This window comes from Pogonomyrmex barbatus, unplaced genomic scaffold (assembly GCF_055798465.1).
Source record: "Pogonomyrmex barbatus isolate J1 unplaced genomic scaffold, ASM5579846v1 scaffold11, whole genome shotgun sequence".
Lineage (NCBI taxonomy): Eukaryota > Metazoa > Arthropoda > Insecta > Hymenoptera > Formicidae > Pogonomyrmex > Pogonomyrmex barbatus.
Window position 1 is genome coordinate 2,118,657 of NW_028297107.1, and position 18,233 is coordinate 2,136,889.

The 18,233-nt window shown below is 31.7% G+C and overlaps 3 protein-coding genes across 5 annotated transcripts in view; 2 read left to right on the forward strand and 1 right to left on the reverse strand.

Annotated features, from left to right (window-relative positions):
• Nucleotides 1-446, reverse strand: part of Pdk1 (Phosphoinositide-dependent kinase 1) — a 302,785-nt gene extending 302,339 nt beyond the window's left edge. The window contains exon 1 of the mRNA XM_089070939.1: nucleotides 305-446. The gene's annotated coding sequence lies outside the window, so the exon portion shown is untranslated. The remainder of the gene's footprint in view (nucleotides 1-304) is intronic.
• A 3,464-nt stretch (nucleotides 447-3,910) lies between these two features.
• On the forward strand, nucleotides 3,911-6,855 carry LOC105426052 (lysophospholipase-like protein 1). Its single transcript, XM_011637109.3, has 4 exons — nucleotides 3,911-4,170; nucleotides 4,264-4,388; nucleotides 4,782-5,042; nucleotides 5,911-6,855. The coding sequence occupies exons 1-4, from the start codon at nucleotides 4,083-4,085 to the stop codon at nucleotides 6,133-6,135; spliced, it is 699 nt and encodes a 232-aa protein (XP_011635411.2). The 5' UTR covers nucleotides 3,911-4,082; the 3' UTR covers nucleotides 6,136-6,855.
• Nucleotides 6,856-9,555: 2,700 nt separating this feature from the next.
• Nucleotides 9,556-18,056, forward strand: LOC105426053 (uncharacterized). Of its 3 annotated transcripts, none has more exons than XM_089071306.1 (5): nucleotides 9,556-12,324; nucleotides 12,852-13,118; nucleotides 13,746-14,081; nucleotides 14,369-14,603; nucleotides 14,779-18,056. In XM_089071306.1, the coding sequence occupies exons 3-5, from the start codon at nucleotides 13,751-13,753 to the stop codon at nucleotides 15,590-15,592; spliced, it is 1,380 nt and encodes a 459-aa protein (XP_088927432.1). In that variant the 5' UTR covers nucleotides 9,556-12,324; nucleotides 12,852-13,118; nucleotides 13,746-13,750; the 3' UTR covers nucleotides 15,593-18,056. The 3 variants fall into 3 exon arrangements, with proteins under 3 accessions (XP_088927432.1, XP_088927433.1, XP_011635416.3); XM_089071307.1 differs by having other exon boundaries at nucleotides 12,872-13,118; XM_011637114.3 differs by lacking the exon at nucleotides 12,852-13,118 and having other exon boundaries at nucleotides 9,557-12,324.
• The last annotated feature ends 177 nt before the right edge of the window (nucleotides 18,057-18,233 follow it).

Here is an 18,233-nt window from a genome sequence, read left to right on the forward strand (position 1 = left end):
GCTGTCAGCGTGTGACGTCAAACAGAGCAGAGCGGACATCGAACCTCGGCCGGCGCGTTTGCGCAGACTGCGCATATGTGAGACGGGAAATGCACGTACGTGATGTTCGCACGGACGGAAGCGATGCAACGCGTGAGAATAACGATGGGTAACGAGGAGGGATTCGCGAATGGCGAGATAATCGTGTAAGATCGTAGCGGCGAGGACCGCGAAGGAGCGCGGCGAGCGGCGCGACAAAGCTCGCCGTGGTTCCCGCAATTGTCAAGTTGCTGGATCTCGTCTGATACGAAATGTCATGACTCACCAGCGGCGCGGAATGGTCAGTCACGCCCCGGAATAGCCTCTCGCGTCGACGAGGTCCTTGCCAGGCGATGGTCCACCCGTCGGAATGCACGCACACTCACAACACTACACTCGAATTCGCGGAAACGGTCGCGGCCATTTTGGTAGCATCGCGGCGAACTCATACGCATATCATGACCGTGCCGCGCTGCGACACTGACATGGTGGCGCCATCTCGCGCGACCGTCCACGAGACGCGCGGACCTTTACGAAAACTCCGCTCGATCATTTTTAGCCGATTAATTTATCGCAATAAAATCAGTTGTATTTTATTCAAGAAGTACAATATTAATAGAATACAACATTCATCGAAGGCAATACCTATGAAACAAATTAATTATATAAAGCAGAGTATAAGATTTAAAATATAGCACGATGCCGATTATAGAGATTTCTACGAAAGAGATAATGAGCGATAAAGTAAATAGCAGAGAGAAACCTGAGAGCGGCTATCGTGGTCTTCTTCATGGGATTAACAAAATCTTCTACCGATAAAAACGCATTCCTGTGCATATCTATGCTGCATCCACAATTCAAGAATATGTTTGTATATCTTAAAAATTATATACCGTGTGATTCTTTTTGTTATAGACTAAAGTACTGATTAACTTTAACATAATATATATTTATCAATATGTTTATATTTATACATATGTACAATATACATACATATAGCGTGTTTACAAAAAAAAGATTTCTCCCTTAATAAAGTAATGATATTAAATTAAAATGTTTTATTATTTTATGTTGTGTTTTTTTCATATAATGTTAATATATTTTAATATATTTATTAATGTTAATATATTTATTAATGTTAAAATTAATCAGTATTTTAATCTACAAACCAAAAAATTACATGAAGTTAACATGACGTTACATTAATTTTTAATTAATTTAAAAGAAAAAAATGATAATTTTAGTGTTATTTTTCATAGTTCTATAATTTCTGATAAATATTAAATAAAATTTTGTATTTTTAAAGTTAAAACGAATAAAATGAAAAAATCATAGAAAAAAAGTCACAGTAAAAAGTAAAAAAATCAATTTTTATCTTATTATGTTTATATTATTAGACACCTAAGATGCGAACCAAATAATGCCAATTTATTACATTTTATTTTTTTACAATTAATATATTTTATAATAAATTTACAAACTTTTAATTCTGTAATTTTTAACTATATTGCAAAATAGTATGCAAAAATGCATTAAAATTTAAATCTGTGAGAATTTTAAAGTGAAGAATCGAATTTTAAGAGAATTCACGCTCAACATTAAAAATATTCGAAAGTAGAGAAGATTAAAAGGAATGATTGTTAAACAGAGTTTTATTTTTTTATTTCTGTAATTTTTAATTCTTCTTTAATTCTTTATTATGTCGATACTGTTCATCATAAATGCCGGAAATGTCTATTTTGACAGTATTGTGCATATCAGTAATTGTGCATATCAGAAGTTTCACTTTGACAGTGCTGATAATTTTCAATGTATCTCCGTTCCTTTATTAAGTCTTATGAATTTTCTGCAAATACTTGAGACTTTTGTCGTAATAGGTGAAACGATTGCACACTTTCAAAGAACGATTTGAACCTGACCGATATTTGCAATTACCAATATCTTCAGAATTAAAGTATTTATATGTATAATACCATATTAATACCGTCAGAATAATCGTTTCTGGTGTTTTATATTGCTCTCTTGCATATTTCTTCTTATTATATCCATCTGGTGAGTGACAATTATTCTATAATTATTTTTTCTTTTTTACTGCATATGAACGATTTGAATGTATCATTTCACATTGAAAGTTTTTTTTACTAATTAATAATTTTACTTAATCGATCGACGTGAACGACATATTATCATTATTTTTTTTGGGCTCACCGATTGAACTTAGGGATGTATCTTATTACATTTTTGTATTTTAGATGACTCAAATCAAAGATGACTCAAATTTATAATCGAAACATTTGGCACTTTTTATTAATAAAGTTAAAATTAAACATATAATTGCATCCTTAACAATTCTCATTAGCATTATTATCATCCATTATTATCATATCAAAAACTTTTTTTTTTTAATATTAAAATGCATATTTTGCTGTTTATGTCGATCAAAGGTAAAAATAATTAAATTAACTAAAGTTATAATTTATAGTTGAAATATTTGATTTATTATCTATAGAAGTCATTATGTTAATTTTTCAATAATTTAGAATTTATATTATTTTATTTTGTTTCAAATTCTCTTATTGCCTGATGCGAATTAGTTTTTCAAAATTTTTATGAATATATAAATCCTTAGCATAAAATTGTGCAAATAATTCAGAAGATGGAATTAATATTTACATGTAAATTGGTTATTTCTGTTTTTTTTATTTCTCGTTCGTTTTTATGTACATATTTTACGAAGTAAAAGTTATACAGATTTTGCTTTTCTACTAAATCATATATGATTTAGTTCTCATTATTTTTTAATGAACTAGACACTACAGACGCGCATGGTGCGCACGATATTTATCTTTTTAAACAGAAAGAGCAAATATTGTGTAATATTCTTATACTATTAAGAAAATATTGACAATATCGACCGCAATCATGATCTCTGACGATCTCTCCGATAGATGGCGCACGCGTATGTTTTCATGATAGCGGGTATCATCAAAGCTTGTACTACACGTGTTTTCGCCCTGTTTGAGAAGGCGAAAAAAAGTGTGAACATCTAAGCAAAAAAGCGCGCGACGTTTTTTCAGTTTTTTTTTTCATAGCGAATTTTTAAAAGGCTATAACTTCTTCAACAATAGACGTAGAGACATGGGACAAAGACGAATCTTCTTCATTTTGCATTCCGCAAATGTTTATGTTAAATACATACATTCTTATCATAATACATGTCATGTGTATATACAAGATGTCGGAATATATGCCAGAATAAAATATAAAATATCTCGTAAATTATTGATTTTTTGTCATTTGTATCTTAATATTTTTTTATCCAAAATAAATAGATGAATCATACTGCGTAACAAAAAATATATAATTCCATTTAAAAAAGTGGCGACTATATAAAAATCTTGACAGTGACGTTATCTGCAAATAAATCACTATCACAATCATGTGGCCTTCTTCAAACTCTTTCTATCAAAATGCTAAAAGCTCTTTTCTTCGATGCTAATTAGTTTCCTTGCTTACAGCTATAATAATAATAGAAGTTGTAAGTTTTGATAGTTATATGTGTATAGATATTATAAGATAAGCAAATTTTTAAAAAACTTTAACAATCACGCAAATTTCCATAAAACCATAAAATTATGATAAAATTTATTATAATTATATCTAAACAATCAAATATGTAATATTTGAAAAAGATAAAAATATAAATATATACAATTATTTTACAATTACTTTACAAAAGTCTCTTATTAACTTAACATTTTATACATTTTTTTTTACAAATTTTCAATTAAATCAGAGTATTCATGATACATATCCATTCACTCGCTACCTCGAATATCGCGATTGTCGAAATATCGAAATATAGTCACGGCGGACCAACTACATCGTAGTAATGGAGTTGCCAATAGTACCAGTACTTTCTGCACTTAATTTGAGATAAACATGCATAAAGTGTAATTAATATAAATTAAGCATTATTTAATACAAAATTTATTTGTTTTCAGACGGACCTTGGAAAATTGATATTACAACAAACAATAAACGATAAGCTCTGTTTCAAGAAAATGACAGCGATTGCAAGAATTTCACAAGCGAATATCGTGCAACCCTCAAAAAAACATACTGCTACTGTGTTTTTCTTCCATGGTTCTGGTAAAATAATCTAATGAGTTTTCTGTAAATAAAAGAATTAATCTATTAAAATGAGGTAGTGCAGATTATTGTAATCATGTTTCATTTTTGCAGGTGGCACAGCGGAGAATATGAAAGAATGGGTTAATATTTTTAACAGGGAAAAATTGCAATTTTCACATATAAAATTAATTTATCCTAGTGCACCTAGTCTGCCGTATACAGCAAATGATGGAATGGTAATATAGCATAATTATGATTAATCTTGGAATATTTATAACAATATTCTTAATTAATGCTGACTTGTATAAAATCTAATTTAAAAATCTTTGAGATAAATATCAACAATTGAAGTTAAAGTTTTAAATTTAATAAATAATAATCTAAGTTGTATATGTTTTTAAAATAATAAAATCATAGATCTGCATTAATTGGCAGACAAGATCATAGTGTCGAATAATTTTTCTTCGTTTCTTTGAATATGTATAAATTCAAGACAAATGCTTTATTTCGCAAATTACATGTTGTTAAATTTTACCTGATTATTTAATTTAAATTTAAATTTATATTTATGTCTTTTCATAGCTTTCATAGCTTTCTAATTAATAATTTTCACTATTACTTTATTGTAGATGCAAAATGTATGGTTTGATAGAATGGCAATATCTAATCAAGTACCAGAACATTTAGAATCAATCAACTCTATGTGCCAAAATGTATCAGAGTTGATCGATCAAGAAGTAGCCAATGGAATTCCATTCGATAGAATAATTCTAGGTGGATTTTCAATGGGTGGCTGCCTTGCATTACATTTAGCATACAGATATCGAACAGCTGTAGCAGGCTGTTTCGCTATGTCTTCTTTCTTAAATAAGGGATCTGTAGTTTATGAGGTAAATCTATAATCATTAAACAGATAAGAAATATTTCATAACTAAAACAAGATTTTTATAGAAAGGATTAGGTTATATGTTAGGCGTTCCCAGATTTCTACAAATTTTAACTGTATGTTTTATAGGTTGAAAAAAGACGAAAAATGTCATATAAATATAGATCATACAAAAAAATTATAGAAAAAATATGAAACAAGAATTTGCAAGAATTTTCAAAATGCCATTCGCCCATGTCAATACAAACTTGTGATGTAATACTGAATCGCCGTAGGAATTTCATGCTGATTTTACTTAATCTCTATAGTTGTGTTGATAATTCTTTATATTGATTTATTTCTTGATGTGATTTGTATTTGATGAACTTTATTTTTCAATGTATCCCATATAGAAGTCTAAAATTCATGATAAGATCTGCTGATTTTGGAGGCCAAAGTCAGTTCTCTTGAACCAGTTTTTTCAAAATAATGTTTAATTCTGTCGTATTCATTATACAATATTTTTTGAACAATCAAATATAATTATATAAAAATCCATATGCTATTCGAGAAACAGTTTTCAACATCAGTTCAATGACAGTATATGGATGAGCATGTGTAAACTCTTAGGTGAAAAAATTTTTCTCGCGGATTTCATATTTTTGCTATATCTTTTTAATGTAGCATTTTAAGCCCTATGTTGATATTTTTTTATGTCAACTTAATATAACATAACATAATATAATATAACATACTGTTGAAGTTTAAAATCTGAAGACATTCTGGATGTATGCAAAATATTTGATTTTATCAAATGACACTCTCCAACTCAACATTAAAACTCAGTATTAGGTATTATTAATATTTTGCTTATTTATTAATTATGATTGCAGCATTTGAAAGCGAATCCAGAATCTAATAAAGTACCACTTATTCAATATCATGGCATAGTAGATAGTTTGGTTCCTATAGCATGGGGTGAGGAAACTGCTAAGAATCTCAATGATCTTGGAGTAAATGTAAAATTTATGCCTGTGCAAAATATCAATCATGAGTTGAACCGTGAAGAGATTAAAAATTGGAAAAATTGGCTCCTTAGTATATTACCAGATAAATAATATAAATTGTTAAATAAAAATATTAACATCATTGTTAGCTGTTATAACATGGAAACATGTTAATGTTATATTTATTTTTAAAAATTTATTACATCTAATTATTGTATAATTGTAATTTTGTAATGGTAGCAATACATATAAATTGAATTTTATTACAATAACACAAATCATATGAATTGCTGAAAAACTAATAAATATAAGAAAGATCCTAATTTTCACGACGTGACAAGATAAATCGAGCTATCATGCAGTCATTAAACAATTATATGGTATATGATGCGTGTCATGAATAATGTTAATTCTTAAGATCGATATTTTAGCCTTGACCTTCAAAATATTTAAATTTTTGTGCAAAATTTATTTTATTTCTTAACTAAAATAAAAGTAAATTTTATTTTTCTCTAAATTATAAATAATATATTATTTCGGGAAAATTGTATAAAAGCTATTATTGCAACAAATTAAAAAATATGTTAATATTTCATTAAATTTCAAATTTTTCAAATTTTTTTGAACATATAAAACATTTGACATATAAAAATTTAAAAATATATCGTCAGATATAAACTTTATATAATGGCAAAAAGCGACACTGAAATCTTTTCATCCTCTATAATTATACGTAATCGTAAAATCGTCTGGACATTTGCTTTTAGTTAAGAATACCGTCATTATTAAGCAAACCTGGGAATTTAAATAAAATCGATGCTATCCGCTTGACCTGCTTTTTATATAAAACGAACGAGCGTTTATATTGTTGACTACTGCATTTATTATGCGCTTTTGCATAATAGATCGATCCGTTTTTTTACATTATTAATTTTACATTATTATTTTTCGTACTGTCAATTTGGAACGCGACATTGCAGCCAAATTCTTCGAATACACATGATTCATTTTAAATGTATGAAATGTTCTTGAGAATCTTTCCAGTATTTCTGTGAATCCCTTTTTACACTATCCATTAATTTTTGAATATTATGAAATTGAATATTATTGAATATTAACTTAAATATTTATCCATTTAATAAAAGCAAAATCATTTTCATTTTCATGAATCATTTTCATTTTATCAATGCATATTGCAGAATAACAATAAACTATTAACTTTAATTATTAGATAAATTTGACATAGAAACAACTTGGATATTTTCAAATTTGAAAATGTCTTATATTTGATTTTATTCATATATTTTGAGATTATATATTAAGATTTGCATTTCATATTGCAATGTTCAATCAAGTTCAATAAACTTAGGTAAATCCTAAATTTTTAAATTGATTCTCGCAAGTGCTTTCATATTATTATGCTTCCGTTCAACGGACGTATAACGTAACGTATTAACCAATCAGATGTCAAATGCGAAAACGGTAATATTATTACTATTTTGTTACATGCGCAATATTGATCGAGTTTCAAAGTGCAAGCACCGCGAGATTATGCGATTCTATATGAATTAATCTATAGGATGAATTCGCTTAGGCAGATTTACGTCGATATTTTCATTATTGCAATACTTGGCCATTGAAGATATTAAAAAAATAGAAATTTAAATCAAGATCTTTTGTTCTTAAGAGATAAAAATTTTCGAAAAAAGAAAAAGAAGACAAAGGATATATTCACAACGTGGATGATTGCGTGGATGATCATGATCATTTCTTGCTGCTTTCGTTATTTTAAAGTTTGACCGTTATTTCTTGTTATTAAATAAAAAATCGCACATAAAATATATTTTTTAAAAACATCTATCAAGTACTTAAGATAGAGAATTTGTTGGAAATGGACTATAAATCTTAATTTCAAAGTTTTGACAGCTTTAATTTGTCACAATAAAAGAGAAAAGTATGTTTATAAAATTAATTAATATTAATCTTAATTTTAATAGGAGATTAAAAGAAAGTTATAAATTATATATTATTATTATACATAATAATAATTTCGCGGATTATAGATATATTTAGAATGATTTTACAAATGTAATGTTTTGATAATGCATACATATGAAATGCATGTATATGAAAAACATAATAGTATAAATAAAAAATTTTGAAACAAGAATTATTCATATTTTTCTTTTTCTCTAGATATAATTTATATTTAGTTTTATATTTAGTGAAATAAATCAAATGTTGGTGCATTTAAGCTGATCAAATAAAATACATTGTGTGTTTGTCTCTCATATTTATATTTAAAAACATTACTGAGTTCAGTCGATTGTTACATGAATGGCGATTACACCGTCATGACTATAGGAAACACGGTTTTAGAGGATAATATTTGATTTCACACGGATATCTATTCTTAGAGAAACACACGAATAATACATATGATATGTGTCGCATGTATGTACAATGCAGTATTGTATATACAATACTCGATCAGCTCAGGATAAATTGCAATTTATATTTGTCAACTTCACAATGGCAGGCTTTATTCTTTTTATATTTACTAGAATAATCGGCGCGTAAGCTTTTCATATTATATATTTTTATATTATTCGTTGATGGCAGCGACGTACCGTCACGATGAAAAATAGAAACTCATTCATCCTTGTTCATCTTATCTTTGTCCTTGTTCAAAACCGATTCAAAATTTCATTCGCTAACCTCGCCGCCTTTTACAAATTATCATTTGCAAATTGACAATAACTCACGAAATTAGCGCAGCAAAAGAATCAATCAGCATCGCGGAAAAGCGGCAACAATAAACTTCGAGAAATGCGAGTAATCGACTTAACATTTCCTTTTTTATCAAGGACAGTTATATATATTTATATTTTTATAATTTTTAATCTCAAATTTTTGTGATATCGGATTTCTTTTTATTTTATCTGAAATTATTTAAAATGCTCAACTGTTTGAAATAAGAAACAAACATCTTACTGTTACAGTCTTCTCCTTCATAACAATATTTTTATTATTGAAAATAATCTCATAAAACGAAACAATAGACAGGAGAGCTATGGAAGGAGAAATACAGAAAAACGAACGAGGAATCAATCAATAAATACGACTAAATACGAATCAGATCTTTAGTTTACACTTAATTAAATAAATTCTGCTAATCTTTATCAAACGACTTTGCGATTTTATTTTATTCTTTCGACGTACTGTCCGTTACACTAAACATAATTGTCAACGATTATGCTATTTTTATAAACATATTGTATTTCATAATTTATTAGAAGTTCTAATTAATAAATCGCATTTCGAATCATTCGATTGCAATTGTTAACATAAAAATCTTTATATGCGGTTTATATCGAAAGGGTGAGGAACGCGCATCTCTTTCGGCTTCTTCGCCTTGGTGCACATGCACCGACACGGCGACGAGGGTAAGGAAGATGGAAACTCGCGCCGACGAGTCCATCGGCGACGTGTGCGCAGTGAAACGTACGGGGTAAACTGCGACGGGATTGCCGCACATCCATGAGCAGCTTCGCGAGGGGGTGAATGGGGGTGGCAGGTAGTCTCTCCACTGGCCTGCCGTCGTTCTCGCCACCGACATCGCGTTGTGACGTACCGACGTTCATGTTTCGTCGTAATATCGACTCGCGAGGGGGAAGTGATATGAAACGTATCGTGTTATTATCAGTTGTGACATGAAAATCATGCACGTCCTGCGACATCCGCTTGAGATTCAACGATGGATCGATGTTCAACGATGAGCGGCCTGTGGAGAAACGAGCGTGAAAGGGAAATGAAACGGTGCGCCCCTCGGGCTAAGAATATTACCGCGGGGTGAAATCTTTAAAAAGAAAGGAGACACGACGCACGCGATACACACATACAAAATACATGCGCACGTATAAACATAAAGGAACGTGGAAGGCTCGCGTATTATAAAACGCGAAATCGATAATCGCGATAAGTTCTGCCGAGTGAACGTGAACCATAACATTTTAGGAAAGGAAGAGAAGGGAGCGTGGATGCTCGTTCAAATAAAGTGATTATGCGGTGGAATGTGGCTTGAACGTGTTACCGAGGGTGGATCTGGGTCATCGCGAATGGACCTCCCGACAAATAGAACGAGATAGATTTTCAGCAGATTCGGAATAAAAGTTTGAATCATCGGAACAAACGTGTAGTTGAACGTATCGCTGAAGAAGCATTTAGATTATTATAGGGATGTGTTTTGGTCGAGAAGCGATAGACAAAACACACAACTTCGGGCATTCAGAGAACTTTATTACATCCTAGAGATTAAATTATTTTTAAAGTAATACGCAAATATATGAGACACGCAAATATATAACACAGTGAGAGACATGTCTATTAATTAATAATTTATTAATCGTAATAACCATCGTGCATAAGTAATCGTGATTTGATCATGATACGTTGTATAAACAACGCAGGCTAATCACTGAAGAAATTAATAAATTAGACCAAGGCAGACGTGATATTTCCGCGATCTTCATGATGACGTTACTCGCGAGGAAACGACTCTTCGATATCATCTTCCGGGTGCGTCCGAAGACGCATTGATGAACGATATCGACGGTAAATAATATGGCGCGTGTTAATCCGCAGTCGATGACGTCAAGGAATAAAAGGCATATAGATGGCTTGATGTAAAGAGGCTGGGCAACGAAAGTGGATACAACGAAATTTCCCAAAGGACTAGAAACAAATTTCCCAAAGGGAAGAAGCATCGACGATATATACAGAGAGAGAAAAAGCGAGAAATAAATTCCCCACGCCGAGGTGATCATAATAAAGCTTTCTTAATAATTTCTCAACAACTGCTCACATCGTCCGAAGTTTTTTCTGAAAAAACGGGAACAAGGGCGAGACAACTCCTCAATTCATTATTTCACTAGATCAAAGTGTGTCTTTTCCTAATTTTTTTTTAACATTTTCATAATATAATTTGTCTTATATATAAAAAGACTTTAACACTGTGATATTTTAAAAGATATTAAACTTCGTCGGAAAAAAGCGTGATGTGATCGATCTTGTATTTCTTGAGAAAATCTTAATATACTTTTCGTCTCAATTCTCAGAGGTTTTTCAAAATTCTTTTTATACTTGCGACAAATGCGGAAATTTTTTCTTAAGAGGGAAGTGAATCTCTATTCGACTCGAACGTATCGATTTTTCACTTGAAAGACTTCAAACTCTCGACAAATAGGGTGGACGTCTAAGAGATGGCTGAAGGGATAAATCAAAATAAATCTTAGAGAGAGAGAGAGAGAGGAGCGAGAGAGTGAGGGGTTGCATATCGAGTGCAGGATTGACAAGAGGGGCAAGAGAATTGCAAGTGAGGTCGTGACGAGTGGTGTTCTTCTCGATTGAGAAATAGAGATATCGCCGGAGAAGCAACGTAAGTTGATATACAAAGTGGGGACGTTGTGGAAATCGGTCAAGAGTGTCTCGACTATGGCAGTGTGGTAGTTTTTACTTGACGTGTCTCACGTTGAATAGATTGTACGAGAAATCAGTACGTGTGCTATATCAAATTATAGTACGGATTAATAGAAACGAATTTTCTTAAGAAACTTGTGAATTTTATTAATGCAATATCGATGAATTGAGATAAGTGTGCGAACTCGTTGCAACTTTTGCGATTGGAGACCAAAATAACAATCCGTGCATTATCGCCAATGAAATTTACATTTTCTTTATGATCTTATGAATAATTATTTTTGTAATGTGAAATACAATATGAAATTAACAGTTAAAGATAAAGTGATTCAAATTTTAATTTATAATATTAATGTCACTCGAATTGCATTTGCCTCCTCATTATTTCACTTAATCAAGGAAAACAATGTAAATTATTCTGGGTATTAATTCTGAAGAAGAATTTAAAAAAGAAATAAGTGCCACGACATGTTGACATCGAGGAATTAATTTATCTGTGTGATTTAATAAACGCGAAATCATCGAAAACACAACGAGAAACACCACGAGGAATGCAAGCTCGATGCATTTGGCGCCGCAAGAGATACATCGTTTATCGCAGCGGAAACACATCCAGTCATCGTCCACGTGCTGAAATTCGCGGGTCGTCAATGTGATCGTGTCGTTGCCATCGTTTCTCTCGAGGAGACGTAATCGCCTTCTCAGACCGACACGAAGTCCTCAACGAGTCCCCAATTATTTTTATAATATACGGGTCGTGCAGTGTCATAAAATCAGCAACCACCACGGGGATCGCTTGGCTTCACAACATCACCTCTCAAGGTAAAGGTATTTCATCTCTATATTTTTTTTTATAATTATTACTTATACAATAATATTTATAGTAATAATTATTACTTATACGAGGAATTTTATATAGTTAATATTTTAGATATTTTTAACGAATTTATTTTGTCTCTATTCCACGTTAAAAATATTAAGAATATGACTAAAATAGGTAGGATAGGTTCTATTAATTAATATTGCGATCGAATTGATATGTGAGTCATATATTTTTAATGAATTTTTTATCACTCTTATGAAAATAAATTATTTATTATTAATTTATCTTATTAATTTATTTCTTAATAAATTTGTTAGTTATTATAATTTATTAAAATACGTAGTGTGATAATAATTTAACAATAAGCTGTGATATATAAAATAAGGTTGTTATAAATTCTGAAGTTGACGGATTAATTTCGTAGTAGTCACTATCGTAGTTTGATAACAATACACGTAACTTGCAACATTGCTTTTCCTATGAGATCGATCAATTTCTTATCAAAATTGTGTCTATATTTTTTTAGTGATATCTTTAATCGCACAGAGAGCCAGCCATGAAGATTAGGTGGTGTTGTAAAACTTTACACGCGAGCGCGCATAAAGATTGATCGACTGTGTCCGATGTTTGCCCTACTCTCTCGATGCCTATGTAATATATTACAATCATCGCTTTACTTTCACCGTCGTCAAAGAGAAGGACTATGAAATTTGGACTATTAGCATAAAGAGAGAGCTCGTACACGTAAAACGGTTTCGCCCACGTTTATATAACATTCATCTTTATTCATAAGGTATACGACAAACAGGAAGTAACTTGAATTTAAAATTTCAATGTGTAATCAACAATATAGTAAGTCACTTTAGCTTCATGTAATGCTTTTAATAATCTTAGTTTAATAATCAGTAAAATTATATTTTCATTTAGATCATGCATGAAGAAAGAGATTCTAATTGATATTTAAACAATAAAAAATTCATAATTTACTCAAAAAATTATGACAACGAAATTATATAAGTATAAACTTTAAATATTATATTAATCTGAATTAAATTTAATTAAGAAGAAATTAGGTAAATGTAATAAAGAAAATCTTCAGTTAAATAAATTTTATATTTCATACTATCATATTTTATGATTTAAATCAAATCGTTTTAAAGGTTATTAAAAGATTAGTGGAAAAGTCTCTTCATATCACATTTTCATATTAAGTGAAATTTATTCTTTCATATTAAAAATACAACAAAAGTACAAAATTATATTAAAAATGAGATTTCCAAGTAATCTTCCGTTAAGAGGCAATCGATTTAAGAATTATTTAAAAAGAATCTAACAATTATATTATACTATATTTATATTATATATAAAGTATCTATTTATATAAATATATTGTGAAGTAAAATCAATCGTTTAATTCTAGGTGAGATGAGCAACAGCGGTGGATTTGGCGTCGGCGTCGGCGTTGCCGGCGGGCCGACGCTCGCAGCCGCTCAACAGGGTCAAGGGGTGGCCGCCCTTATGGTGATGCTCGCCGTCCTGTGCTTCATCTTCGCGTACTGTTGTTGGGGTGCACCTTTCTGCCGATCGCTATGTAGACGGCATTGCTGTTGTCGTCTGGAAGATCCCGATCCAGACCCACGGTTCGGCGGGAGCGATCAGGCTATGGTCGCGACGCCGACGATTATTCTTCTGCCGCACGGCAGAATGCTCGTCGTCGATGGGACGATTTTCACACAGTTTCAGACCGATCCCACAGGTATAATTTAGAATTCCATGCAGAATTAAAAAAGTGATAATGAGTTTTAAGTGGAGTAAATTGAAATAAAATTAATCGTTGGAAAACAACACTCATATAGCATTAATTGTTGTAAATAAAAACATGCAGAACTGTCAGTATAAGAAACGTTTCTTTCATATAAAATTTGTCGAACTCTTTATCAAAATATGTAAAAAATGCACAAATGTTGCTGTAAAGTATATCTACTATATTTTAATAGATTTTTTTTTAAATAAATAACATAATGAATATAACATTTTTGACAGGTTTAGATCTGGTGGAACTTGGCGATAGCGTGTTACGCGCTCAGAGAAATCCACGAAGCGTAAATCGTCATCAGTTACAGAGCAGTCAAGGCAGTATTCTCGAAATGGACGCCGAAACACCTAGCAAGGATAGCTTAGGTTCTGTCGGATGTTTCCCGCCACCTACCTACGAGAGTATTTATGGCAAAGAGGAAACCGACATGCCTCCCTCTTATTCCGACATTCTCTTACACAGGTATAACACTTTTGTACGGACGGGCTTTACTGAAGTATCTAAAATTTTGACCAGATACAAATCTGAAAATAATTTGATTGAAGCCATATAAATATTTAATTTATTTAATATTTATTTATGTATTTGCTATTTGACCTAGCATTATCGATTACCTTAAATTCCATTTAATTCACAGATTTGCCAATTTACCGCACGAGATCGATGCGCATGATTACTGCCGAGACGGCAAGGAAGAGATCGAGATGCAGAGCCTGGACAGCTGTCCGCATATCATCGGAAATCCATTGAACTCGATGCCCGGATATCACCCTTACGCCACCGTGACGAGTCTGTCCAGTCTGCAGAGCTATCCGCGACGGAACATTTCGCGCAATCCGTCCATTATCAGCAACCCGCTGGACAGTTTTTACGTGGACAATGAGCTCGGTCTCTATCGACTCAGTCGGGAGACAATGCCGCGGGTCTCCAGCAACGACGCGAACCTCGAGACCTTCCGCGTGTCTCACGACGAGATGTCGTTTCGCATTCCGGTCGACGAGAACGAGAATCATCGACACGCAGGCCGCAACAATCATCAGGTCGTCGGCAACGAGTTAATGAACACGAGGAATCACGCCCGCAGCGCTTCCAGGCTGAGCCAGGACAGCCGCAGAAGTTCGTTGAACCGCGATGGAGATCAACATCAGATCTTCGTCAGGTTGCCCGATCCCGAAGAGATCGAGGCTACGCGAGACAGACGTATCGACGAGGATCAGCGATCTCGGGCGTACCGAGATGATCAGAACGGCAGCAATTTGCCCTTGGACCACTCCCAAATGCAAAACGAGATAAATTGCAACATCGTTAACGACGATCCCAGGTACTTCGCGAGGAACAGGCGACTGGAAGATGAGGGCAGGAATCAGGATGAGGCCGAGGGGACGCAATATCCCGACGAGGAGGCTGGTAACTTCGGCGCACTTGCCGATATTCGCGAGAGCAGAGTGTAGATCGTTTTAGACTTTTAATTATGTAATTGTTTCGAGTGATTGTTAAAAAGGGCTTAAGCCGGATATCAAATTTGAAATGTTTTAATAATACACCGAAAGTTTCTTTTGGATCTTCTTCTGATTTCAAATGAGACATAATTTGTATTTAAAAAACAAATATTTGTGTCCGAAAAATTATGTTCGTTTTCCTTATTTTTATTAGAGAAAGCTATAATATTCTGTTTTGTAATTAAGGCTGATGTTTTGTTCATTTAATGGAAAAGGAATATCTAGGCTCAAGCTCTTTATACCACGTAAATTTGATAAACGTTATACAATATCTCGCACGGCAAATAAAATTGTACACAGAAAGTCGCGATAAGTAGAAAAATTGTGACAAATTTCTACGTTAAGTTAACAAGATATTCAATCGTGTCACAAACAGGTTGATATCCAACATCAGAGAATTATGTCGGAAAGTTATGCTTACAAGATAAATATTGCATTGTGCAGAAAATATAAGACAATGTTATAAATGTATATGTATATGTGTGTGTGTGTATACATATATATATATATATATATATGTGTGTGTGTGTGTGTGTGTGTATGAGACAATATAATTGTATGACAGTTTAGTAAAATTCGTCACACATACACGTACACACACGCGCGCGCAATATATTTCTGGCAAATACTCGTACAATGTGAAATTGAACAACGATTTTTTTGATGGAGTTTCGAAAGTAATAATTCTACGTATGGCGATCAGAAAAAAAAGAATTAAGAAAAGAAAAAAGAAAATTAAAAATAACTATAGGTTCTCTCAAAATGTGGGTAACAAAATCAGTGGATATCGAAAATACTAAACAATTATATTATCTTCTTACAGAATTATGTAAATAATTTCAATCACGCGACAATTTACATAATTTAAATCTTTCCTAACAAAGAAACATCAATCGCGAAAAATGAGCCAAAAAATGAATCATTTTCAATGTGTTTATACGCAAAGATTTTTTTGTGTTTAAAAATCTAAAAACGAATCATAACAAAGTTAGCTCAGTCCGTCCAGGCTTTAACAAGCGCACTTAAGTTTCACAGGCATCACCGACAGTCATAATTAATGATTTTCTTCCCTTTGATATTTTATAGGTAAACTAAATAGTTGCCATGACCATTAGATAATTGTTGTATTATTAGACTATGGTATATGCTTCTTATATGCTTATTTATAAAATACAGTATCCTCACTATTTTTGAATGATACTATCTACATTGGATCAAACAATTTTACTATTCGTAAAAAATGAAATAAAAATAGATCTATGGTAACTAAGAAAAAGAATTAAACGAGGCATGACAAAAATTTATATTACAAAAAAAAAAGATGGGACGCATGTTCATGGAAGTTTCAGGAAATAAAGAAAGGTTTGCGTTGAAATTGGATAATCAGATACAGCAAAGTATCAAAATATTGAACCAAGCATATTTCAGAAAGTGAATAACAGTGGGCTTTAGATACACTTATGTACACATATACGTGTAAAATAATCATACAACAAAATTATAAAAGTTGTACACGTTATCACTGTTGTATACGTTATCGCGTATCATAAAAACAAATCACTGACTCAGAGAGATACCATGAGAATAAAATCTTCTGCGTGAAGCATATATAATACTGTGTGCCTTCCTAGTTTTTAGATTGCTACATGAACAATATAGACAACAAGATTTCTGTTTTTCAATAGCTGATCATTTCGACCAAGCTCTGTCTCTTCCTTTATCTTGAATTTAATTATAATGAAATAATAAGAAGCAATTCCTGCTTCATAAGATATAATCTTATTCTATGAAAAAAAAATATCCCCTCGGATGCAAACGATTATCAATAACTTAATAAACGATATCAATACAAATCGTTTCTCATAACGAGAAACATATCTGGAGTTTACATTGTACATATATATTGTTATAATATTTAATTATAATGAACACACTGAATTATAAAAGACGAAAAGCAAGGCCAATTATACTATACAAATGCACAAATTAATAAATTCATAATTTGTTATTCCTAATTCACAATGTTTATTTGTTTCGCGAAAAATATCAATACAGTCGATATATACATAAAAATGTGAATATTGACATTTTTATGATAAATTAAAATGATTTAAAACGTTATATAAAACGTTACATAAAAACATTGTATAAAACACAAAATGTTATATAAAAAGATTCATAGCAGAAGAATCTTTCAGTTTTTAATCGCTGTCCTCAGAGGCTGAGGAATCTTCTGCTACGTCCTTGTTCTAGTCTTTCAACTTCTAGCTCTCATGACAAAACCATCTCGAAGAACATTCCACATTGTGTCGTTCTTAAAACATGTTTTTATTGTTATACACAATTGTATATCGCAATGTAAAACAGAATATGTACTAATAAATCAATAAACACGATTATACATGGCCTTGATAAACGTCTTAAAAATAATTTAGTGCCTATCCGAAATGATAAATGAATAGATTATTGCTAGTTTTTAAATACTGATGTGTGTGTGTGTGTGTGTGTTCGTGTGTGTACCATTTTTATACCATTTTTATTTTTATGCCACGCAACTTCTTTGCCATTATTTATTATTAATTATTTTCTTTGG